Genomic DNA, 26,571 nt, shown 5'->3' with positions numbered 1-26,571 from the left:
GGAAATAAACTGAGGGTTGCTGGAGTGGGGGGTGGGGTGGGAGGGATGGGCTGACTGGGTGATAGACACTGGGGAGGGTATGTGCTCTGGTAAGCGCTGTGAATTGTGCAAGACTGTTGAATCTCAGATCTGTACCTATGAAACAAATAATGCAATATATGTTAAGAATGTTGTGTAGTTTTTACTGCACAAGTCTTTTACCTCCTTGGTTAGATTTATTCCTATGTATTTAATTCTTTTAGATGCTCTATAAATGGAATTGCCATCGTGTAATTTCCTTTTCAGGTTGTTCACTGCTCATGTATAGGAACACGATCAACAATATCTCATTTTTTGTAAAGAAAGAAATAGGGACTTAGAATAAGTTGTTCAAAGATCCTTGGCTAGTAAGGTCCAACTCAGGTCTCTAACTCCAAATCTATTGTGCTACCTCTCAAAGGAGGTAGCTTACCTGGCCCCTTTCCCATATTGTCCTTTCTTTCTGACTTGATGCTCTTAGTTGCAAATTAAGAAACACTAGAAAAAGAAGAAAATGGAGCATTGCAACAATTATGCTCTAAATTCTGGCCAGTGTGACAACTGAACCATAAGGAGGCAACCAAGTTCTCAAGGACACCCATGATATTCCATAGATACATTCATGTCCATTCTTTTTGAGTGGAGGGACAAATAACAAAGAGTCAACATTGAATGTGTGACATCAAAATGCCAAAATGGTTGGTGAGAATGACTCAGAAATCAAGAAGCTAGTTGTAGCAAATCAAGTACGGTAATGCATTGTCAACACAGGAGAGTTCCTCACGGCCCTGACCAAAGGACTATGTCATGGCACGTAGATGGGGTTAATACTCTTGAGGAACTGGGTGGGGATGCCTGAGGCTCAGGAGAGGTGCACTCTGCAGCCTGCCACCAGGTTAGAGACCAGGAGTGTGTCAAGTAACACTGAAGAGTCTCTAACGACCATGGCAGTCTTGATATGCCTGCAGGAGGGGATGGATGAGCTTTGTCCAAGACCCTGAATGCCATTCAGGAACCGCTAGGTTCTCTTCCCCAGTCCGCACTGAGTACTTTTCCTCCTCTCCCAAACCTGCTGTCTCACAGGATTTCTGAATCTCCATCTCCTGCTGATTCTGCGGAATAGCACAGGCAATTTGAATGTGGAGCCATGACTACTGTTGCACCTGCCACTGATGGGAACCTGCCCACTAGCTGTGGACAGTGCTATGAGAAGTTCCTCAGTCTGCTTTCCTGCTGCCCCTTGCCTAGGCCAGCAAGATAGCCAGAAAGGAATGCTGAAGCCTGGTAAACAGAAGTATGCTTCTATGTATACTTCTATTATACATACATACACACAAACACACAGAGTTGAGAAATTCGAATATCTTCTCCCTCCTCCCGAAGGGAAGAACATTCTGGCCAGAAGATAACACCTTGGGATCTTCTCAATTTACCCTCTTCTATCTCTCCAGTGTAAAGGTGCTCTATTGCAGTGAGGTATTCTTCCTCATACCTGCCAAGAAATCCCAGACAAGGAATGATAGAGCCTTCATACCTAATGAATTACTAACATTTTTAGGTGGAGAAGTAAGGAGTTGCCCGAGCACATATGTAGGTTCCTCCTGATATGTAGGATACTGAGAAAATCCCACAGGGCTTCAAAGCTACCTCAGTAACAACCTGATAGAAAATAAGTGAAGAAAGTTCACAAAGCAAAATGTCAGCATGGTATCCAGGTAACTTTCTCTGTGGTTCAGACTTTGGACATGTTATAACAGCATTTCATTTATATCACAGAAAAAAATTAATCACGTAGGTCATAATGCTTTAAATTATTTTTCCAGTGGGACTCTTATGCTCTAATGACACAGTCTATTCCTACTTCTTCCATAAATCACCAGCGACTTCCCTCAAATGGTCCCTTGCCTCCAGCCTCTTGCCCTTCAGACCATCCTCACATTGCCTCATTAATGTTCTTAAGCATATCAATCCTCTGATCAAAAATCTGCGCTATTTCCTTGTTGCCAATAGAATTAAACCTGAATTCCTCTCTATGCCATTTGAGGTTTCTTACCGATCACTTTCCCTCCTTCTCCTCTACTGGGTCCTGATTGCCAGGCCAGTCACACTCTGGAGTAAAGTCCTAGCTTCCTGCACTTGTAATGGCAGCTCTACTCCTCTCTACTTTTCTAACTCCGCCTTCTTACACTTCAGGGCTGGGTTCAAATCCCGCTTCTTCCATTTCCACCCACACCAGTCTCTCCCTGCTAGAAATTCCTATTGCACACTCACTGTACACCTCATTTTGGCAGCTTATTTATTGAGTGGTTACTATGCATGTCTGACTGCACTAGATGCTTTGTGACTACAGAGACTAGAATAAGGTCCCTGCCCTGGTGGAGAAGACTTAGCTGCTTTATCATGATATATTACTGTCTCCCGAGGGCAAGGCTGTCCCCACAGTAAAATGTAAGTTCTCAAGTTCTGCAACGATATCATGGTTATTATGGTGCTATGGACATCCTAGGATTTCAGAAAAACTAAATTGAATTAAATCCTCTCTCTGTGTCTCCGTCTCTGGGGCTTACCTACTAATTGAGGATGGTAGCTGAAGTGTAATAGCTAATTTGTTCTTAAATGGCCAAACCTAACACAACTCATCTACTTCAGCTGTGCTGAAGGGGTAAGGGTAGGGGTGAGAAAGGAAAAACCATCCCAGTGTGTTGCAACATGGAAAAGTTGCTCAATGTAAGTCCACTCTCCTGGAGGGACCCCTTGCTGTAGGTGTAAACTGTTGCAGGGTGAAATCAAGTGCGGTGACTCAAAGCCCCACAAGTAAAGGAGTGAGGAAAGGCCAAATGAGTAGAATAGGGAAGGAAAGCAGCAGAAACTTCCTCAGCCAGCATATGAGCAGCAAGGGCCATAAGGAAAGGAATGGCTTCCTTTGAACGTAACCAAAGACATGCCAGGGTCAGTCGTCGGAAACCACAGCTCGCACTTCACACATCTGTAGCAATACAGGCTGATGTGGGCACGTTTGGTTTCCAAACACCTGCTCTCACAGGTTAACAGCAGCCCGAGTGACTCTGAGCTCTTCTCTCACACCGGTCCTGAGCTGGAAGGATTGAGACAAGCAAGTCCACCCAACCCTGGTTCTCTTCCATGGGGCCCCGGGACAAGTCGAAAGATCTAACCAAAAACAGAAAAAACTGGCGCGTTGGGGGACGGGGCAAGGATGTAGAAGAGGCTTCTGCTGACTTCAGGCATCCCCGGTCTCTCCCATCGTAAACCAGAAGAGTCTATTCCCTGCAGATGACCAAGTCGAACGATCCTCGGGCCGATCAAGGTGCCCGCTGAGTCTGGTTGCCCCTCCCGGCCACGATTTCCTCCCACCTCTTGCTCCAGGGCGGCGAACGGGGTCACCAGAGCCCCCTGGCCCGGGCCCCTCAGGGCGCCCGGGACAGTGAAGCTCGCGCTCCTCCTCTCTCGCATCCCCTCCCCTCCTCTTCCCTCCCTCAGCCAGTCCCTCCCCAAGCCGTGGCGGAGGTGGGGCCGGGCTTGGCTCGGCAGGGCCCGTGCATTCCAGAGAGCCGAGCGAGCTAGAGCAACAAAGGAGCTGGGGAGTCGGTGGGAGAAGTCGGGGGGCTGCGGCGCGCTCGGGCGAAGGTGGCGGCTGGGCCGCGGGCTGGCGCAGAGGGGAAGCCGGGGAGTTAGTCCCCCACCGCCGGCCCGCGCCTGGCCTCCATCGCAGGGCCGGGAGGTAGTTTTAATGGTGGAAGAGGGAATGGGGCTGGAGATTGGGGGCCCAGGGGGCTCCCGGGGCTGAAGACAACTTGGATTGGCCGGAGAAAGAGTAGAGAGTTGTGCATCCCGGCGGGGGCCTCAGCCGCCCAACATGGGCCCCGGGGTCCAAAGTTTGCGAAGTTGGGCTCCGAGGCCCCGCGGAGCGCCGAGCGTCCGAGGGGGCCCGGCACCGGACTTGCGGGGCGCACAGGTCGCCTGAGCCACCTCCGCGGCCCCAAGGGTTGCGTGTGTGGCCGGGGGGCTCCGGGGAGCGGGCGGGGGCGCCGGGGCTTCTGCTGAGTTGGCGGGTTTGGCCATGGCCGCTGCCCGCCTCGCACGGGGGCCGGAGATCCTGCTCCTGGGGCTGCTGCTGCTGCTGCTGCTGGGGGGGGGGCCCGGGCCGGGGGGCGGCCTTGAGCGGGAACGCGACTGGGCCTGGGCCGCGGAGCGCCGGCGGGAGCGCGAGGAGGAGCGCGGCGGTGACCGGCCCTCCGCCGCTGCTGAGCCACTGCGGCCGCGCAGCCCCCTGCGAGCCGCTGCGCTACAACGTGTGCCTGGGCTCGGCGCTGCCCTACGGGGCCACCTCCACGCTGCTGGCCGGGGACTCGGACTCCCAGGAAGAAGCGCACGGCAAGCTCGTGCTCTGGTCCGGTAAGCGCGCGGGAGCCGGAGCCGGGGCTGCCGTGGTGGGATGCGGGACTCTTGGACAGAACAGGCTCGGGCCTGAGCTTTGGCGAGGGCGGGAGCTGCGCCCGGGAAAGTTGGAGGAACACAGTCTGGAACTTTGGGTGCCGGCTGTAAGCAGGATGGGATCCTCGGTGAGGAGGACGGAGGGCGAGGCAGTGGAGGGAGCCGGTCACAAAAGGCCGGAGCAGGGTGGGTGCGCAAAGGATGCGGGGGAATTGAGGGGCCCATGAGGAAGGGGCTCAGAGCCACGGGAAAGGACGTTTTTTAAGAAATGGAGCTGCTCCACCTAAGTGCTGCTTTGGAAGCGGGGTCCTTGGGGATTCAAGGAGGTGTTTAGATCTTGGAAGAGAAACCAACCGGGAAGTCCAGAGTTGAAGAGGAAAAAAGGAAAAGGATGGGGTAGAAGATTTAGGCATTGAGGGACAGGGTGGGGGGAAAGAACTGAGTGAAATTTGTGACGGAATCGAAACCCCCTGGTGTTGAGTAATTAAAAGTTAAGCAGAAATTTCCAGAAATCTTGTTTTGGGAGACAGGAAGTCCAGAGAACGGTGATCCTGTCTTGCTTTTACAGGAGATTTCACTGTTTCCTCATCTGAAAAATGGGGACTCTGATCTTTTTCTGAGGTTGTGAAGGCATGAGACTATTCTAAGAATTATTTGTGTATTCTTTGGAAGTTTGGATCCTCAGGCTGGTCAGGGCTGCGGAAGGACACTTAAGTCTGGGATGTTGAGAGCCTGTGGAAACTTTCATAGTGGTCTGAAGTCCCAGAGCACTCACCTCACGGTAGGATTATGGCCTACCTGAAAAACTGCAGAGTGACCCCAAACAAATCCTTCCTAAGCAGTGTGGAGTGGATTCTCTCCCCACTTGTCACTCTTCTGGGTTGGGGGCCTGAAGGGGCCTGGGGAAAAGAACTGGTCTTGTCATCCCTTGCTTCTAGTCCATGTGATTCCAAAACTGTCCTTGAAACAGAAAACCAGAAGTCAGGAGCCAACTTGGCAACCTCCTTCTTTCGACAGGCCTTGGGTGCCCTACATCTTCGTTCTGCCCTGGGGGCTGGTGATGATCCTGAAGGAGGGAGCATTATGCAGGCTGCCTGTCATTGTCAACTTGGCCACTAGAGTTCTCAGAGTCATTGCTGGATGTTGGACAAAGCCATGTCATTCCTGGCCTGGTATCATTCTCTGGCAGATGCCAGAGGAGGAACTTGGGAGATGGTACCCATGGTGGAGCTACGTCCTTAGTGGGAATCAGGTTCTAAAGTCAGCATGTAGGCAGAAACTACGTGTAATCAACAGTTGCTTTGAAAAATCCATAAATTACCGTAACATAAGGTCTATGTGATTTTGCCTATACACTCTTTTTATGGTAATATGTTTGTATAAATGTGTAACATATAGGAATGTATAGTATATAAGAAGGGGCATACCTAGAGAATATAATTTTAGTCTTTAAAGTTACGTAAATGCAAAAGAGCAGAAGACTGAAAGAATAAAAAAGGAACACGAAAGAAAGGGATAAGCAGGTTTCTTTGAGCACTACCTGAAAGAAGGTTTTCCTTTAGGAGCCAGTTGTTGGAAAATCAGATCTCTCAGCACTAGGAGCTTCCCCAGTTCTGAGACACTCACACTGAGAAGGTATTGATGCCTCCCGCACCCCCACCTCTCTCTCCTTATTTATTTTGCAGGGCCCCATGGTTGAATTCTCCTAAGTTAAATACATGTGTGATGCTGCCCTTCGGTAGTTACCATCAAATCAAGGAGGAAGGGTATGGACCTCTTTCCAGTCCATACTCCTGAGAGAAGCTGCTGAGCAGGCAGAAGTGGTTTTGGCAGGAAAGTTCAGGAGTTAGAACCATCTGCTGGCTGTGTAGTTTTGCTCCTTACCAGCTGGGCCTCTGGTGAGGCCGGGTCCTGCAGAGGTGCCAGCCCGGAGCCCAGGTCTTTAGTTCACACTGAAGTTTTCTCTGCTGCCATCATCCCTCAGCTCAGTCACATTCCCATGTGTTTACTGCTTGTTCTTTCTGCTTTGGGTCTTTCTGCTAGATGTTCTGGGCAGTGGGGTCAGAAAGCAGATGGTGGTACAAGCTGGGCCAGTGGTGGGTAGAATAAATCAGAGCCAACTCTAAGAATCACAGACAGGCCTTTGTCTGGGAGCCTCTGGTGAGTGATTTGTCCTGTCCTGAGTGAGTGGTCTTGATTTGACCGTGACTAAATGGTCGGTGTCACCTGGCTTTTGGAGGTGTTTTTGTGGGTGAAGGATGAAGATGATCTAGGTTGTCTTCATCTGTAAACTTTTGAAGGTAGAGCCTGGTTCTTCACTTTTTTTTTAAAGCCTCAGAGTTCTAAGTACACAGCTGTCCACTCATTCATTAAATTAGGCATTGGGTGCTTGCTCTATGTCAGCCTGGATCAGGTTCTGGGGCATATAAAGATGAGGAGTACAGACATGATCCCTGCCATCAAAGGGAAAAAGACAAACAGCTTTAGCAGTTCCTGTGAGAGGTATTGTGACAGGGCAGGGTGCTCAAGGAACACAAAGGACTTTGGGGAGCAAGGGAAGACCCCCAGAGGAACTGACCTTTAGCCTATGACCTGAGAAATAAGTAGGAATTACCTGAGCCAAGGAAAGGTTGGATGGGAAGGAATAGGAAGAGGGGACAGCATGCAAAGGTGAGGAGGTGAGAGGGCTTGGTACTTTTAAAAGAGTGTAAGAATTTTAGCAGAGCTGGATCAAAGCATGTGAGGGATAGAATTATAAGAGATAAGGCCTAGAGAGTTAGAAAGCAGAGGGATTCATACCCCGTATTAAGAAGTTTGGATGTTATCCAGGAGATAATAAGGAGCCACTGAAAGCTTTTGAGCAAGGGAGAGATGTAATCATATTTGCATTTTAGAAAGATCTCTTTGAGTATTGTGTGAAGAAGCCATGGGAGGAGGGAGGGCCTGGAGCCAGGTTGCTTGTCTAGGGGATGGTTGAAGTAGTTCAAGTGAGATATGATGGTGGTCATGATGGAGGTGGAGGTCCATCATCCAGAGATGATGGGTGCAGCTGAAGGAAGTGGACAGATCCCAGAATTTCCGAGTAGAACCAGTGGGACTTGCCGATGAGTTGGATGGAAGGCATGAGCCAGAAGGAGGACCTAGGTTTCAGGCTTGAGGGCAAGGTGGTATCGTTCCCTTTCACTAAGCTGGGAATGCTGGAGGAGGAGTATGTTTAGGAAGAAAGCATGGCTTCAGTCGGGCCATGTGAATTAGAGGTGCTCAGTGGACATCTCTGTGGAGATTACTGGCAGATTTGGAATAGGAGTTGCTGAAGAGAGCAACCACTGTGTGCTCCCTCAGCCTAGAGCCTTGGGAAGTACACCATTGAGCGAGGAAGTTTATAGCCAGGCTGGACTACTTTCTCGATCTGCAGAGAACTCAGGTCCCTCCTATATCCTTCGACTCTCTGGACTTGTTCAGGCACTCAGCATCTTTCCCCATTATAGCTTGAAATGTCTCTTCATAAGCATTCCAAGCTGACCAGACAAACATAATATCCAGGCCGCAGTCCACCTTGGGCCAAATCTGGTTTGGTAAATGGGGCAAGAAAGCAGAGACCTGCAGCTGGTGAGGGAAATAAGTCCCTCTCAGCCAGCACGTAGCCTCTTTGACCAGTGAGTGCACAGTGATGTGTGGCCTTGCTACCCAGCCGGGGGCAGCCAGCGGAAGAGGGCCAGAAAAGCTGGGAGGAATTTCTCTTTTCCTCTCAGACATCTGGTTGAGGTGATGAGAGGAGGGATGGTGTTGGTGATGGTGGGTTGTTTGCAGGGGCAGATCAGAAAGAATTTCCCTAGAGCTATTCCCAAACCTGGCTGACGAGGAGAATCAGTTAAGATCTATATATTTGGAAAGTGTGAAAATACAGAAAAGCGTCTATCAGCCCGAGTTTTAATTTTTGCTTTAGATTTTTCACTTTTTAATTCATTTTTATTTATTTATTTTTAAAGATTTTATTTTTAAGTAATCTCTACACCCAACGTGGGGCTTGAACCCACAACCCCGAGATCAAGAGTTGCACACTCCTCCGACTGAGCCAGCCACGCGCGATGAGATTTTTAACTTTTTAATTGTGAAATGCTGCATGTATACAGGAAGTGCATAAAACACAGAGGTACTAAATAACAAATAATTATAAAGTGACACCTGAGTCAAGAACTAGATCATGGCCAGAAGCTCCCATTTGTCTTTTTCAATCACATCTCCTTCCTTTCTCTTCTAGAAGTAACCACTACGCTGATGTTTTTGATTATCAATTCCTTTTTCCTCTATAGTTTTATCATCTAGTTTTGGAATCCCTAAATAGGATATTTCAGTTTTGAAAGTTTTTTTTTTTTTTAAGATTTTATTTATTTGACAAAGAGAGAACAGTGAGAGAGGGAACACAAGCAAGGGGAGTGGGAGAGGGAGAAGCAGGCTTCCTGCTGAGCAGGGAGCCCGATGCGGGGCTCGATCCCAGGACCCCGGGACCACGACCTGAGCCAAAGGCAGATGCCCAACAACTGAGCCACCCAGGCGCCCCTCAGTTTTTAATGTTTTTGAGCTTTATACAAATCATGATATGTATTTTCTTTTATGTCTTTTATGTCTGGCTTCTTTTGTTATATATTCTTTTGTAAGATTCATCCATGTTATTGCAGCTCATTTTTTCTTTCATTGCCGATTGGTATTCCATTTTAGAATATATCACAATTTATTAATCCATCTTATTGTTGTTAAACATTTAAGTTGTGTCCAGTTTTTGGCCGCTGTGAATACCATTGCTGTGAGTATTCTATGTATATCCTGGTACACCTGGGCCAGGTTTCCTTAGGTGCCTACTTAGAGGAGTGGGATTACCAGACAATAGGGCATGCATAACCTTCAGCTTTAGTGGGTAATACAAAACAGTTCTCCAGAGTGGTTGTGCCAAATTAGGTTCCCCACTAATCCCGTAGAAGAGTCGCCATTGCTCCGCATGATTCCTGATCCTTGGTGGTGTCAGCCTTTTACATTTTTGCCAATCTGGTGGATATATTGTGGTATGTATTTGTGATTTTATTTTATTTTATTTTATTTTATTTTATTTTTTTAAAGATTTTATTTATTTGACAGAGAGAGAGACAGCTAGAGAGGGAACACAAGTAGGGGGAATGAGAGAGGGAGAAGCAGGCTCCTTGCCGAGCAAGGAACCTGATGCGGGGCTCGATCCCAGGACCCTGGGATCATGACCTGAGCCGAAGGCAGACGCTTAACGACTGAGCCACCCAGGCACCCCATGTATTTGTGCTTTTAATTTGTGTTTCCCTGATAGCTAGTGAGGTTAAGCACCATTTCAAATGATTACTGACCATTTGGATTTCTTCTAGTATGAAATGTCTATTCACATTTTTGGCCCATTTTTCTATAGGACTGTCATTTTCATAAGATTTGTAAGAGTTCTTTATTTATGCTGGGTATGAGTCCTTTATTGGTTGTATGCATTGAAAATATTTTCTGTGGCTTGCCTTTTCATTCTCTCTGTGTCTTCTGTTAAACAGAAGTTCGGAGCTTTAAGGTAGTCATTTATAAAACTTTTATGATTCGTGCTTATTGTCTTATTTTAAAAAGTCCTTTCATGGGGTGCCTGGGTGGCTCAGTCGGTTAAGCATCCTACTCATGGTTTTGGCTCAGGTCATGATCTCAGGATCCTGAAGTTGCCCTGCATGGGGCTCCCTGCTCACTGGGGAGTCTGCTTCCCCTCTCTCTCTCTCCCTCTGCCCCTCCCCACCCCTGCTAGTGCACACACACACACTCTCTCTCTAAAATAAATAAATAAATCATAAAAAAAAACAGTCCTGTCATAACACAAAGTTATAAACTTATTCTCTTATGTTATCTTCTCAAAACTTTTTAGATTTTCCTTTCAATTTAGACATGTAATTCACTAGTTTCATACATGTCTCAACGTCATTTGTTAAAAAGAATATCCTTTCTCCACTGCTCTGTCATAAATCAAGTGTCCAAATATCTATTTGTTTCTGGGATCTTTATTCTGTTCCATGGCTCTCTTTTGTCTATCCCTTGCCAATGTGTACCATCTTAATAATCATATCTTTTATTTTTTAATTATCATATCTTTATAGCATGGTTCTTCACCTTCTTTGGGCTATGAACCTCTTTGGCAGTCTGGTAAAACCTATGGGCCCCTTCTCAGTATACTATTTTTAAATTTATAAGGTGAAACACATAGGATTAAAAAGGAGCATATAGGATTACAAAGGAAATGAATTATATTGAAATATAAATATCAAATATATTAAAACAATTTTGTGATCTAACATATATGTGCTTATTTATTAATACACTAAGTAAGATGTACTATGTGTTTAATAACCACCATAATGTCAAGGTAGAGATAAACAGTAACAATATTTTGAGATATCTATAACAAAAATATCTGATTTCCATTTGTGACAAAAACACAAGTACTGATAACATTACTGTAGTATGTGGCTTACATCCATAATTGAAGGAAAGGCTAAATTTCTGTTAGATGTAATTTTTTTCTCATCTAAGTTCATGGGCCCCTAAATTCACTATAAGAATCCTTTGTGAGTTCCAAGCCAAGAACCTCCACTGTTCTTTTTTTTATATATAAGATTTATTTATTTATTTTAGAGAGAAAGAGAGAGCATGAGTGGGAGGGATAAAGGGAGAGGGAGAGGGAGAGAGAAAGTCTCAAGCGGACTCTGTGCTGAGTGCAGAGCCCGACGCGGGGCTCAGTCTCACCACCATGAGATCACAACCTAAGCCAAAACCAAGAGTTGGACGCCTAACCGACTGCACCACCCAGGCGCCCCATCACTGTTCTTACAGTACTTGTAGTATTTATAGTACAGGAGTATCTAATAAAGTCTGGGATACTCTTGACCCTTTTGTGTTTTAATATAAAAATAGTTGGTGGTGGTTTTGATGGGGATTACATTGAGTATACAGACTAATTTGAAAAAAAAAAAAAAAAAGACATCCTTACAATATTGAGTCTTCCAATCATTTCATTATATATTTCTGTCTATTTAGATCTTTCATTTTCTCAATTTTTTAATTTTTGTGCAGCGTTTCAATGTCATTTGTTAGATATAGTCCTGGGTACTTGATTTTTAAAATACAATTATATATAGTCCCTGTAACATTTCATTTTCTGTTTGTTGCTAGTATTTAGAAATACAATTGATTTTGAATCCAGTAAACTAGCTAAATTTATTCTACACACATAGCCATCTCATTTGTGAATAATGAGTTTTGTGTCTCCCTTTTCAAGGTGTGTATTTTTTCATCTTTATTGCCTTAATGCAGTACTTAAGACATCCAGTACATTGTTAAATACAAGTGGTAAAAGTAGCAGCATCCCTTATCTCTGACTTAGTTTCTGTATTCTAAAGTTTTTCTATCCTTCACCATCACGTATGATGTTTGGTATAGGTTTCCTGTAGTTACATTTTATCAGATTAAGAAAGTGTTGTTTTATTCCTAATTTGCCTATTCTTCTTTTTATCATGGATGCATGTTGGACTCTATCAGCTACTTCTACATATACTGATATGATCATCTGGTTTTTTTTCTTCTTTAATCTGTTAATGGGGTAAATGGCATTGGTTGAATTTCCTAATGTTAAGCCAATCTCAGAACAATGGCTTTCAACTTGACTGATCATCAGAACCACACAAAAAGTCATTTAAAAATTTTTAAAATTTCAGTTGTGGTTGGGTGGCTCAGTCAGTTAGGCATCACCTTTGGCTCAGGTCATGATCTCAGGGTCCTGGGATCGAGCCCTGCGTCGGGCTCCTTGCTCAGCGGGGAGCCTGCTTCTCCCTCTCCCTCTGCCCCTCCCCCCCATGTGTGCTGTCTCTCAAATAAATTAAAAAAAATCTTTTAAAAAAAGTTTAAATCGTGGCAAATATTTAAGAAGTCTGTGAATATAGAAAAATGCCAAGACTAATAGAACACCTGTGTCTTTATTTTTTCTTTTTGTTTCATATTTTAATAAAATGAAAGAAGTAAAACAATACACAGATAAAGTTGATATCCCCTTTCTTCCTGTCTACAATTTTGTTCCCTTCTCTAAGGAGATTCCCCCATCTCAATAATTTGCATATTTATTTTTTTAAGCTTAATTACATCTAAAAAGTTGGTAGTATGTGCACATGGTACAAAATTCAAAAGTAACAAAAGTTAATCCCTCCACTTCTGCTTCCAGCTACTGATTTCCCCTTCCTAGAGGCAACCACAGTATGATTTTTATGTGTCCTTTTAGAGATATCCAACATATATATAAATGTAGATGTGTCCTTAGTCTTTTTCCTCCTGCATCCAGTAGTAGCCTGCTCTTCAGACTGTTCTCATTCAACTGCATCCATTTAACTAGATGCATTGGAGATAGTTCGATTTCAGTGCAAAGAGTTCAACCTTGCGTAGTGTCCTATTATATTGATATATGCTATTTTATGTAGCTGGTCTCCTATTGATGGCTATGCATTCATGCAGTGTCTACTCTTTTGCTGTTACAAACGATGCTGCAATGAATAATCTCATGTATTATCTTTGTAAACATGTGAAGTGGGATTGCTACTATAAAGTTCTGATAGATAATGCCAAATAGTCTCCACAAGTGTTTACTAATTTCTGTTCTTACTAAAAATATAAGTGCCAGTTTCACCCACATTCTTGTCAATACGTTTTCAAATGTTTTGATCTTTATCACTCTAAAAGTTAAAAAATTATATCTCATTGTAGTTTTATTTCACATTTAGTTTATTAAGAGTGAGATTGACGGGCGCCTGGATGGCTGAGTTGGTTGAGCTTTGGACTGTTGGTCTGACTCTTGGTTTCAGCTCAGGTCATGATCTCAGGGTGGTGGGAGGGAGCCCACCCTGCCCCTCCTCCTGCTTGCACGCTCTCTCTCTAAAATAAATGAATAAAATCTTAAAAAAAAAAAAAAAGAATGAGGGGCTCCTGGGTGGCTCAGTTGGTTAAACAGCTGCCTTCGGCTCAGGTCATGATCCCAGCGTCCTGGGATCAAGCCCCTCATCAGGCACCCTGCTTGATGGGCAGCCTGGTTCTCCCTCTCCACCACTTGTGCTCTCTCTCAAATACATAAATAAAATCTTAAAAAAAAAAAAAAGAATGAGATTGAATGTCTCTTTATGTGTTTAAAGGCCATTTGAGTTTGAGCTTTGTCTTTTGCCCATTTTTCTATAGGATTATGAATTTCTTACTGATGTGGAAGAGCTTCATGCACATAAGGAAATTAGCTCCTTACCTGTGATATGTATCCAAAATATATTTTCTCAGTGTGTTGCTTTTCTTTTTTTTTTTTTTTAAAGATTTTATTTATTTATTTGACAGAGAGAGACACAGCGAGAGCAGGAACACAAGCAGGGGGAGTGGGAGAGGGAGAAGCAGGCTTCCCACCGAGCAGGGAGCCCGATGCGGGGCTCGATCCCAGGACCCTGGGATCATGACCTGAGCCGAAGGCAGACGCTTAACGACTGAGCCACTCAGGCGCCCCAGTGTGTTGCTTTTCTTATGATTTTGTTTTTTACTCTACTGATTTTATTTTTCTGAAGTCTTTTAAAATCTTTTATAGCTTCTGAGTTTTGTGTCATACTTCAAAAAGCCTTCTCTACTTCAAGATTTTAAAAAGCATTTCCCATCTTTTCCTCTGGTACTTTAATTTTTAAAACTCATGTAGTCATTTTGATTCATCTGGAAATTATTTTTATGTAAGAAATGGGGTAAGGATCCAAAGTATTTTTCCCTAGATAGTTCTTCAATCGTCTTTTAAGATTTCTTTAATAATCTCTTTTCCTTAGGGAGTTTATTTTTCAGGTACAAAACAGTATTTATTTATTTATTTTTGTTTTTAAAGATTTTTTATTTATTTATTTGAGAGAGAGAGAGAATGAGAGAGAGCAAGCACATGAGAGCGGGGAGGGTCAGAGGGAGAAGCAGACTCCCTGCCGAGCAGGGAGCCCGATGCGGGACTCGATCCAGGGACTCCAGGATCATGACCTGAGCCGAAGGCAGTCGCTTAACGAACTGAGCCACCCAGGCGCCCCAAAACAGTATTTAAAATGAGAAAAAAAGCAACAAAATTCCACATTTTTAGAAGTTGATTACTGCAAATATCACAAAATGCTGAAAAATAACACAATATTTTTATTAATCAACTGCTTGCTGCTCCTCTAGAATACATTTTACTCCAGTGAGATCCCCCATTTAAAATATATTGTTCAGTAAACATCAGTAACATTCACTTTTTCTTTGTTGTACAGCTTCTATGACTTTAGACAAACACATAGTTATGTAAGCAGCCACTACACTCAAGATAGTGACAATCCCATCAGACCCAAATAGTCCCTCATGCTGCCCCTTTGTAGGCAAATTCTCCTCCTACCCAACTCCTGATAACCACTGCTGTGTTCTCCATCCATACCCACTTGGTCAGAATTTCTCAGAGTGGGTTCCTCCATCTAGAATGATAAGGGTCCCCAGGTGATTCTGATTTGAATCGGGTCTGGGAACAGTTAACTGAGGACATTGCTTCCTTTTTTTTTTTAAGATTTTATTTATTTTATTTGTCGGGGTGGGGGGAGGAGAGCACAAGCAGGGGAAGCGGCAGGCAGAGGGAGAGGGAGAGGCAGGCTCCCCGCTGAGCACGGAGCCCGATGCAGGGCTTGATCCCAGGACTCTGGGATCATGACCTGAGCCGAAGGCAGATGCCCAACCGACTGAACCACCCAGGTGTCCCAGGACATTGCTTCTTGACAGGAACTTGCTCTGTGCCCCAGGAATAGGCTCTGTGGTAGTGGGAGCTGTGAGTGATCAGAGATCTCAGATGAGTATAACAGCTAATATTTCCTGAGTGCCTACTATCTGACAGGTACCATGCTAAACAGATTCAATGCATTATCTAACTCTTCACAACATTTCCATGAGGTAAATCTATTATCCCCATTTCACAGATGAGGAAACTGAGGCTAGAGATAAATTTGCCCAAGGTCACACAGCCGGGAAATGGTAGAGCCAAGGCTTGGACCCAGGGAGGCTAAATGCAGTTTCCATGCCCCGTATCCCTCTACCGTATTACCTCCCTCCCAAAAAGAGCAGGTACCTACCCCCACCGCCCACAGCCTGGCAGTGTGGCAGTCACCCAATTTGGTCTCACGTCCTTAGAAGCTTCTCCTAACACAACTTCTTGTGTGGGCAACAGGTGTTCCTGAAGCAGGGATGACTCGGGAGGGGCAAAGGGGGGGCAGATTGCTGAGTGGGCCCAGCCACTGGGGAGCAGGGTAGAGGCCTGGGTTGGGCCAGGGGTGCCGGGAGACCTCTACCTGTTTCTGCCTTGCTGACAACACGTTTCCTCCCTCTGCACTGGACAGAGCCTCCTCTGTTTCTCTCCATCTGATTTCCTGTTTCCTCCTCTGGCTCTGGAGTACCTGACTCCCCTGACTACCTCTTCTTAAGTTCCCACCTGTTCTCTGTTTCACCTCAAGTTGGTAAGAGGAACAAGGATCCTGGGGTCTGGGCGAGGGGCAACATCTGGTTCTGGTGCATGGGCCCCGTGTGGGGTGGGTCCCACCACCTCCCTTTCCCCTGGAAGAGACCTGTAGAAGGTTTTAAGAATGCCCCTGAAAAGGTAAAAGGCAAGTCGACTTGGGGTTCTCAGCCAGAGGCACTAATACCCCCCAGCAGTGCATTTGGAAATGCAGGCTGCTTTTTAAAAACTTAAATTGAATTACAATATACATACAGAAAAGTGCATGGATCACAGGCGCACTTTTCATAAGGTGAACACACACACACACGCAAACACTACCGGATCAAGAAATGGAACATTACCAGCCTCCCAGAAGCTCCCCTTCAGGCCTTCTTCCAGTCACCAAGCCTGGAGTAAGGGTGGGGGGGGGGGGGCATTTTTTGGTTGTCATAATGACTTAGGGGTTCTGCTGGCAATTAGTGGGAAGATTCTAGGGAGGCTGGATGTGCTGCGCTCTCTTGGACAGTCCCGCAGCACAAAGAATCATCCTGCCCAAACGCCCTGTTGAGAAACACTGTGCCTGAGAGCTCTAGCACGGTGGCAGAGACTTGCCTTAGGCCTGGGAACAGCTGTGACTGTGGGTCAGCGTGAGGAGGGGTTTCACCGCCATGCATCCACACTGTTGCCTCCCCGCAGGCCTCCGGAACGCCCCCCGCTGCTGGGCAGTGATCCAGCCCCTGCTGTGCGCTGTGTACATGCCCAAATGCGAGAATGACCGGGTGGAGCTGCCCAGCCGCACCCTCTGCCAGGCTACCCGAGGGCCCTGTGCCATCGTGGAGAGGGAGCGCGGCTGGCCCGACTTCCTGCGCTGCACCCCTGACCACTTCCCCGAGGGCTGCCCGGTGAGTGCTTTGAGGGGCAAGCCCCAGGCCTAGGGCAGGGCCCCCACAGGAGGCAGGGGCAAGGGGAGCCCCACAGCCTTCTCTTGTGCAAGACCCCAAATCTGCTGCCATGGGGGTCACTGAGCCACACACCCAAACTGACGTTCCCTGGCTGAGCCCGTCTATTAGGGATTATCTGTTTATTTATGAAAGATAACTGTGTTCAACAAATACTTTTTGAGCACCTACTCTACTAGGTGTTGGGGGGTTTCCGGCATCATGGACGACAGGAACTCCTTCTCCAAGAAGTTTATCATGTATTTAGGGAATCAAGGCACGTAAAACAGCTAGAGATACCAAGACAGGGAGGTGATCTCATTCTGGTGGTAAAGGAGAGATCATAAGTAATAATAATAATTAACAGCAATGATATTGGTAATAATCCTAGTCGTTACTATTCACTACCTGCCAAATACCCTATGAGCACTTTACATCTATTTATTCATTTAACCCTTACACCACACCATGACGTAGCAACTGCTATCTTATAGCTGGGGAAACTGAGGGAACAGAGAGGTCAAAGAATGTGCCCCAGGCTATTGATATCATTTGTCACTGAGCAGCCGGGCTGGGATTCAAAAGCCGGAAGGCTGTCCCCAGCCTGTGCTTTTTGTCTTCGGTACCCCGCCACGCTACCCCCAGGCCTCGTATTCGACCCTGGGCGTCCTGCTCCCTTTTGCACTGCCTTCTCCCCTTCCCTTGTGCCAGAATGAGGTGCAGAACATCAAGTTCAACAGTTCGGGCCAGTGCGAGGCTCCCTTGGTTCGGACCGACAACCCCAAGAGCTGGTATGAGGACGTGGAGGGCTGTGGGATCCAGTGCCAGAACCCGCTGTTCACCGAGGCCGAGCACCAGGACATGCACGGCTACATCGCAGCCTTCGGGGCAGTCACGGGCCTCTGCACGCTCTTCACCCTGGTCAGCGGACGGCAGGCCTGCGGGCGGGGCGGTTCCGGGGAGCCGTGGGAAGGAAGTGGATTGGCAGTCGGCTGGGCTCTGGGGGCAGAGGGAAGTGGGGACGGGATGACCTGGTCGGGTCCCGGGGGTCAGACGAGGGCCCCTGTGGCGGCAGCATCACCCTGACCTCGTAGAACGGCCCTCCCTTCTCCCTTCCAGGCCACATTTGTGGCTGACTGGCGGAACTCGAATCGCTACCCTGCTGTCATTCTCTTCTACGTCAATGCGTGTTTCTTTGTGGGGAGCATTGGCTGGCTGGCCCAGTTCATGGACGGCGCCCGCCGGGAGATCGTCTGCCGTGCAGATGGCACCATGAGGCTTGGGGAGCCCACGTAAGTGGCTTGGGGACCCAGAGGTGAGGGTGAGGGGCAGAAGGCTGAAATGTGTGTTTCCCATGGAAGGGACAGGTTGGGCTTGAAAGTGAGATTTCAGTGGAGGATTCAGCCCTGCCTGTGGTGTCCAAAGATTCCCGCGTGAGGCTGTGATTGTTTGCATCTGCTCCAAGGGGCATCTTCCACACCCTCTTCGAATCTCACCTGGGTCCTGTCTCCAAGCCCTGACTCCTAGGGAACCTCCAGACCTTAGAAGCCGAGGGTCTGGGGACAGGGTGGAGAGAGCTGATAAAAGGAGTACAGAATGACCTCCCCAAGTGACCCCTCACGTGTCCACACAGCTCCAACGAGACCCTGTCCTGCGTCATCATCTTTGTCATCGTGTACTACGCCCTGATGGCCGGTGTCGTCTGGTTTGTGGTCCTCACCTATGCCTGGCACACCTCCTTCAAAGCCCTGGGCACCACCTACCAGCCTCTCTCCGGCAAGACCTCCTACTTCCACCTGCTCACGTGGTCACTCCCCTTTGTCCTCACCGTGGCAATCCTTGCCGTGGCCCAGGTATGGTGACTGGTCGGGGGCTGGGGACTTAAGCGTAAGGGGGCCGGTGACCCACTCTGTCCCTCCCACCCACCCCTTCCTGCCGCAGGTGGATGGGGACTCCGTGAGCGGCATCTGTTTTGTTGGCTACAAGAACTACCGATACCGGGCGGGCTTCGTCCTGGCCCCGATTGGCCTGGTGCTCATTGTGGGAGGTTACTTCCTCATCCGAGGTGAGTGAGTGCCGGGCCAGCACCAGCCGGGCAACGACATGCGGGGAGCACCTGCTCTGCGGAAGTAGGAGCGGGGAGCTGCCGGCTCACCCAGGGCCTCGGTGCTGAGTGCCAGGTGCCCCCTCGAGGCAGACAGAGTATCACGGCACTTGGTGTGGGGCAGCACCTTTGTGCTGGCCAGAGAAAAGCAGCCCCTTTCTCCAGGGCCTTGGGCCAGGGCTCACAGCCTGTTGAACAGATCCTGAGCTGGGGTCCAGCCTCTGCCCAGCCCTGGGCCAGCAGCGCTCACGTGGTGAATAGCCTGCCCTGTCCCCGTGGACCAGCACAGGGCCTCCAGTCATGTGTGTGCACCCTGAATTTCTGTCTGCTCTCCATCTCTTGGAGCCTGGCTCCTCATCCGCTTCCTACCCACAACAGTTTCCACAACATGCACAGATTTGCTGTTCCCTCATTTCCCATCTGAAGCCGCCTCCTCCCCAGTAAGCCTCCGTCTCTTAGCTCATTCGTGTTGCATTCTCTTTGTAAACTTCAGCTTCCTCCCCCGGTGCTGTCAGCCTTCTGTTCGGCCCACCTCTTGTTGGCAGTCTCTGGGCCTCTGATTTCTGTTTTGTATCTCTGCTGTCCTGTACGGTGGCCACCAGCCACATGTGTTGGAACTCGTCCACACTGGGATGTGCCCTAAGTATAAAATCTGCGCTGTATTGCAAATGCTTAGCACAAAGAAAGCAGACTATCTCATTAATAGTTTGTTATATGGATTCCATGCTGAAATGTCAATTAAATAAACAATGACGTATTGTTTATGAAATGTATGGAAATTAGCTTCACTTGCAGCTTTTTACTTTTTTAATGTGGCTGCCAGAAGATCTGAGATTATGTATGTGGGGCTGATGTTGTATTCCTGTTGGATAGCACTGTTCTGGCGTCTCTTCCTATGCCTTTTCCATCAGCACAGCGTTGACCTGGCTGCCTTCCTTAGGGGTGGCTGGAGCCAGGACCAAGGCACCTTCTCTCTCTTCGTGACGTCCGTTCTGGGCTCTGCCCCAGGCTTGCCGATGCACAGCACATCTGCTAAGAGTGGTGCTCCCTTTCTCCCGCGTCTCCAGTTCCCCGAGCTTTAAATCATCGGAGTAATCAGACTGGGGACCCCCTGCCACACCCATTCCCTCCCGGGAGAGTGGCCTCGCCCCACTAATGTCTGCAGTCTCTCTTCTGTTCAGGAGTCATGACTCTGTTTTCCATCAAGAGCAACCATCCGGGGTTGCTGAGCGAGAAGGCTGCCAGCAAGATCAATGAGACCATGTTGCGGCTGGGTGAGTGGACCCCAGGCTTTTGGCCAGTCCAACACTGGACCTTCCTGGGGCTGTGGGACCTGCAGGATAGGGTCTGGGAGGATGCAGTGTCAGCGGTGCAAATTAGCAGCCAGGGGGACAAGACAAGGCTTTGGGGCGCACGCACGTGTGTGTGCGCGCGCACGCACACGTGCGCACCTATTGCCTGTTGATGGCGGTAGCAGCTCAAAAGAAGGGGACCTTTTTGGACAGAAGAATTCAAGTTCATGCCAAGACTACTTCCTCATGCCCACTGATCCACAGTTGGCTCAAGTGCCCTTCGGGCCTTATTTTGGAGAATACAGCAAACTGAGCCTGGCATGGATTCACCCCAGACTCAGCTATCTTTTAGGCCTGAGTGGGGCAAATACCTTGTCCCCACTGCTGCGCCCACACCTGGGATTCGTAATGCTCTGTCCCACCCTGGCCTTCCACAGGCATTTTTGGCTTCCTGGCCTTTGGCTTCGTGCTCATCACCTTCAGCTGCCATTTCTACGACTTCTTCAACCAGGCTGAGTGGGAGCGCAGCTTCCGGGACTATGTGTTGTGAGTGCAGGGCTGGGGGCTGGGGGGCAGCCGCCCCAGGAGCTGGAGCCAGGACTGAGATGTGCCCTAAGTATAAAATTCTTGCCCCTCAGCAAGGGTTCGCCAGGTCCCTGCCTCCAATGGCAGGTGAAACTGCCCATCTTGCTCCGGGCGCCCAAGACGTCATTTGCTCTGTAATTTGCAAACACGGCAGACAGCTCTCCCAGCCTGGCTCAACTCTGCCCTCCTCTCTGCACGAGCCGCCGTCTGGCTGGTGTGTTTGTAACGGTAAAGCCCTCTCGTGTGTGGGCTTCTCTGACGACCCTGTGCTGGCCGCTCTAATTCTCATGTACTCTCCCAGAGCTTATTAGAGAGCCCTGCGCGGAAGTAGTCTCTACGATAGGTTAACAACCTGTTAATACTTGCTAGCTTTGTCTGTGCCTTTTTGTGTCACCGTGAGGATGAATCTGAGAGGAAGGCAGCTCACCCGCTGAAACACTTGCTGATGGCAGGAACAGCAGTTACGGGGCTCATTAAAATGGACACCAGTCCATGTCCTGACTGCCTCCGGCTCTTCCTTAAAGGCTCCAGCTTCCAGTCTTTAAACCACACTGATGCCGGGTCCTCCCCCAGAGATTTGATTTAATTGTCTGGGGTGTGACCCAGACACTAGTAGTTATTACAAGTAACTCTAATGTCCCAAGTGACTCTAACGAGCACCCAGGGTTGTGAATCATTGTGTGGCGCTTAGCTGTTTTTGGAGTCTTTGGAATGATTGTCTGGGTACCACTCAAGAGACCCAGAAAGCCTCACCGGTCTGCTACCCCACCCCCACCCCCACCACAGGTGCCAGGCCAATGTGACCATCGGGCTGCCCACCAAGAAGCCCATCCCCGACTGTGAAATCAAGAATCGCCCTAGCCTCCTGGTGGAGAAGATCAACCTGTTTGCCATGTTTGGAACTGGCATCGCCATGAGCACCTGGGTCTGGACCAAGGCCACGCTGCTCATCTGGAGGCGCACCTGGTGCAGGTGGGTCAGCCGCCAGCTGCTTCTGACCTTGCGGCCTTACTCAGGCTTGGTGTCCCTGCCAGTAGGTGGTGTGGGCTCCATGGTCTCCCAGCAGTCTTGGGCAGGCTAGTTTTCTGAGGGTCTGTGCTGAGCTGCCTAAGGCCGCCTTCTGTGTGGCTCACCACTGCCCCCTGGTGACACCTCCTGTCCCTGGGAGGATGGGTCAAGTGCAGAGCCGTCTTCTAAGAGGGGAATGATCTGAATGATTAGAGTACTGGGCATATGGGAGCCCTGAATTCTAGGCCCACTTCTTTGCGGAGGTCTCTATTCCTCAGAGTCCTCGAGGGACTTGGGGCCCTCTGGAGGCCGCTTCCCTGGAAGGAATGGCTTCACTGCTCTTTCCGAAGATTTGGTGGGAAGTAGCTGCTCCTCCACCTCCCCTCCCCCACCTCTTCTGCTCTCAGGTTGACTGGGCAGAGTGATGATGAGCCCAAACGCATCAAGAAGAGCAAAATGATCGCCAAGGCCTTCTCCAAGCGGCGTGAGCTGCTGCAGAACCCAGGCCAGGAACTCTCCTTCAGCATGCACACTGTCTCCCATGATGGGCCTGTGGGTGAGCTTCAGGCCCCTTTCCTCCACGGGAGCCACTCAACACCCACAGTCCCTGGGCCCCACCCCCCTAGGCTGGTGTGGACACCTGGACTGTCCGGAAGGCTGGGAGGAATAAAGCACCCCGGCCTCTCCTCACACACTCAACTCTCTCCAGTCCCCCTCCCATCCCTGGCTACTCTGCCCTCTGTTTCTGCCCCTGGGTCCGCTTGCTGGTACCTTGGTTTCCAAAGGACTCATCTCCCTCTCCCTTCTTCTGTCTTCTCCAGTTGCTCTCCCTGGGTTAGAGTAAGTCAGCGTTCCAGGAACTGGATTTCTGGCCTCTAGTGAGGCCCCACTCTTCAGACGGACTGGGTCGATCGCTGTGATTACCTGGGTGGGCTTTCTGGGCTCGGTGGATGGGGAGGGAGCTGCTGGGAGAAGGTAAATGTGCTGAGTCAGGGAGGAGCCATCATCCAAGGCAGTCATGATTCCTTAACCTAGCCTTCCATCCCCACAGCGGGTTTGGCCTTTGACCTCAATGAGCCCTCCGCCGACGTGTCCTCTGCCTGGGCCCAGCATGTCACGAAGATGGTGGCTCGGAGAGGAGCCATTCTGCCCCAGGATGTGTCTGTCACCCCTGTGGCAACTCCAGGTACGAGGGGTCAGGCCTCTGTAGGAAGGTGGGGGGCATGGAGATGGGGGTTCTTGGGACTGGAGCACCAGCAGCCGCCAGAGGGGAGGAGGAAGGAAAGGCCCTGGAGGGTCTAGAGTGTGGGGCTGAGGCACTAGAGACCTAGAGTTGTGGGTCACAGAGCTCAAAAATAGGGGTCCGAGGAGAGATCAGGTGATGTGGACAGAGCCAGCCTCCCAAGCTCACGTTCTCTCTCCTGCCATCAGTGCCCCCGGAGGAAAAAGCCAACCTGTGGCTGGTTGAGGCAGAGATCTCCCCAGAGCTGGAGAAGCGCCTGGGCCGGAAGAAGAAGCGGAGGAAGAGGAAGAAGGAGGTGTGCCCGCTGGTGCCACCCCCTGAGCTTCACCACCCCGGCCCTGCCCCTGCAGCCAGCGCTGTTCCTCGCCTGCCTCAGCTGCCCCGGCAGAAGTGCCTGGTGGCTACAGGTGCCTGGGGAGCTGGGGAATCCTGCCGACAGAGAGCCTGGACCCTGGTCTCCAACCCTTTCTGCCCAGAGCCCAGTCCCCTGCAGGATCCATTTCTGCCCAGTGCCCCAGTTCCCACGGCCTGGGCTCAGGGCTGCCGGCAGGGGCTGGGGCCCATTCACTCCCGCACCAACCTGATGGAGGCAGAGCTCATGGATGCAGATTCAGACTTCTGAGCCTGGAGAGCGGGACCTGGGCTAGGAAAGAGGAGCAAAGACCATTCTGAGGTTCCTCATCCTCCCCGAGAGTGCTTCCCCGGGATCTTGTCTTCCGGAGAACCTGAGGGTGCAGTGCCCTCCTGGGAGGACTCTCTATGTCTGGCTCACGGCAGCGGGACTGTGGGAAAGGGCCCTGACATCTCCACGGGTAGGCCTCATCCAGGGAAGGGCTCTGGAGCTCGGGGTCCTTGTTTCTGCCCCGCCAGCTGGAGTCTGGCTGGCAGTATCCATCTGCAGCAGGGTCATGGGATAGGCAGAGCTTGAGGGGGGACAGTAACGGTAGAAGCAGGGGTGACAGTACCCAGAGTGGGCCGTGGTTGCCAATGAGGCAGTCAAAGCCCGGGCCTGGCAGATGAGGGCTGGCTGCCCTTTTCTGGCTCTCTCAGACCAAATGTGTTTATTGGGTCACTAGCCCTTTGTCTAAATGGAGACAGGGCTCCCTTTTCCTTCTTCCAGATGGTTGTGGAGCTGGAAGTGCCCATTCTCATAGGGGCTATAACCTCTCTTCACAGGCGTCCAGTTGGCCCAACCCCAGGCCAGTAACCCATCCTGTGCGCTCCTGCAGCCTCCTTCCCCCTTTCCCATCTCAGTTCAACCAGGCCAACCTCTTCCTGTGTCCTGTTTGTTGATTAGGCCCCAGAACTGCTGCATGCTCCGCCCCCCCACCCCCCTCCCCCCTGATGCTGGGCTCCGTCTCCAGGTGAGAGATGGGTTCGGCTGTGGAGTGTGGCGAGGTGTAGAAGCAGTGAGTGACAGGGAGCCTCTGGGCCCCTGAGAGACACGTGTTATATCTTCCTCCCATCCATCCAGTGGGGGATGGACCCTCTGACTTGAGGGGCTACCCTGGGAGGCTGCTGGCCTTTCAGCCAGGCAGGAAAGCTACCTTCAACTTCCGCAACTGGGGGGTGAGGAGATTCCCACCTCTCATAACCCCTAACTCTGTCCCCGAGGCCCCAGTTTCAAGAACCAGACAGCAGGAAGCCTTAGGAGCTGGCTGGGTTCCAGAATGGGGATAGGGATGGGGAGAAGGAATACAAGCAGTAAATAAAAGGTTTTTGTATAAACTCTTGATGTGCTTCTTTTTCACGGGCCCTGGTCTTGGGAGGGGCGCCTGACTGGCTCAGTCAGTAGAGCATGCGACTCTTCATCTCGGGGTCGAGAGTCTGAGCCCCACGTTGGCCATAGAGATTCCTTAATAAAATAAAGTAAAGTAAAATCCATAGGCCCTGGTCTTGACCTGTTTACCTGGTCCTGATCGCGTTTGTGTCCCACTTCCTCTCAGGCTATTCTGGAAGGCCCGCCGCTTGGTGCTATTGAGATCACAACCGACAGATGTCAAGCTGATGTCAGCTTAATGTGCTGGCTGGCCTTCCCGGCCGGTTGGCTCCATAGGGACAAAAACTCTCCTGCGGCCATAGCTGCCTCACTGTGGTTGCCTCTGCAAGGACGATCGGAAGCAAGGGGCCCCCGTCTAGTGTAGGTGAGCCCGGCTCCGGTGGCAATCCTGGGCCCCACCTCTGGGGGCCTCTTCCTTCTAAAAGGGGTGTCAGGAGGACCAGTGCTTTCTGATCCATAGCTGGGCAGTCAAAGGAATTCAGACTTCCCCAAGGAAAGCCTGTTAGCCCCACTTCCTCCAAAAAGAGGTCAGTAGAAGATTGGGCTGTGGGTTGCAAGGACTCAGGATCATGTGGAAAGGATCTGTGGAGGAAACGGGGGTGATAGCCACAGACTGGGAAGGTATTGTGGAGTACTGACCGGGTTTGTTTATGTGATGGGGACGTAAGCATTTTGCCCAGAGCTAGATTCCAGGGGAAAAAGGAACTCACATACTGAGCTGATCATATTCTAAGTACATTACACACAAATGATTATAATCACAGCTAGCTTGCTAGGCTCTTTTCTAAGCACTTCACATACATTAATTCACCGACTCTCACCACAGATCTGTGAGGCACAGAGAGGTTTGATAGTTCACCTGAGGCCACACAGTAAGTGGTCATGCTGGGATTCTCCCAGGGTATCTGGCTCCAGAGTGGGCTCTTGGCCACTGTGTTTGACTGCTTCTGGTTTAATTCAGAGGGATCAGAGGAGCTAGTTTTTTGAAGAAATAAGTTCAGCGAAGCAAAAGGACTTACGCACAACCTCACAGCTCGTATGTGACAGACCCCGGGCCCAGGGTCTTCCTAACTACCAAGTCCAAACTCTCCAGTCTCAGCTGTGACTCTGGATTTTTCCTCCCCTCCAGGTTTCCTGGGCTGGGTTCCCTGTGGCCTCCCTGCACCCCTTGGTGCTTGCTTACCTCACTCGCCCTTGCCATTAGTGCCTCTCTCAGCAGGGATATAGCTATTTTTAACCTTTATCAACAATCAACTGTATTCAAAACAGTAAAATGTATCAGTGTGGTCTAATGATCTTTTCTGAAATAAGGGAAAATGTTAACAATATTCTTTCTTTTCACCTTCGTGGACATTCCCTCCATCCCTTCTTTCTTTAATGGGAAACACTTACAGGATGAGGAATGGGACCATAGGGGGAGTTGACTGCGGGCTTTATTTTTTTTTAAAGGTTTTATTTACTTATTTATTTATTTGACAGAGAGAGGGAACACAAGCAGGGGGAGTGGGAGAGGGAGAAGCAGGCTTCCCGCGGAGCAGGGAGCCTGATGCCAATGCCGTGCTTGATCCCAGGACCCTGGGATCATGACCTGAGCGGAAGGCAGACACTTAAT

At 49.4% G+C, this 26,571-nt stretch overlaps 1 protein-coding gene across 1 annotated transcript; it reads left to right on the top strand.

The window, feature by feature from the left end:
• The first annotated feature begins 4,096 nt into the window (after window positions 1–4,096).
• Window positions 4,097–24,877, top strand: SMO (smoothened, frizzled class receptor). The gene is given in 13 exon segments (XM_032401603.1): window positions 4,097–4,168; window positions 4,170–4,431; window positions 16,706–16,911; window positions 17,659–17,868; window positions 18,067–18,239; window positions 18,581–18,800; window positions 18,889–19,012; window positions 20,233–20,325; window positions 20,781–20,889; window positions 21,715–21,900; window positions 22,344–22,492; window positions 22,988–23,122; window positions 23,368–24,877. Coding segments are annotated over 13 exon segments (2,373 nt in total). The 3' UTR covers window positions 23,802–24,877.
• The last annotated feature ends 1,694 nt before the right edge of the window (window positions 24,878–26,571 follow it).

The sequence above is a fragment of the Phoca vitulina genome, unplaced genomic scaffold (assembly GCF_004348235.1).
Source record: "Phoca vitulina isolate PV1807 unplaced genomic scaffold, GSC_HSeal_1.0 scaffold4, whole genome shotgun sequence".
NCBI lineage: Eukaryota > Metazoa > Chordata > Mammalia > Carnivora > Phocidae > Phoca > Phoca vitulina.
The sequence above is the reverse complement of the archived record's forward strand: the minus strand, read 5'-3'. Positions and strand labels throughout refer to the sequence as shown.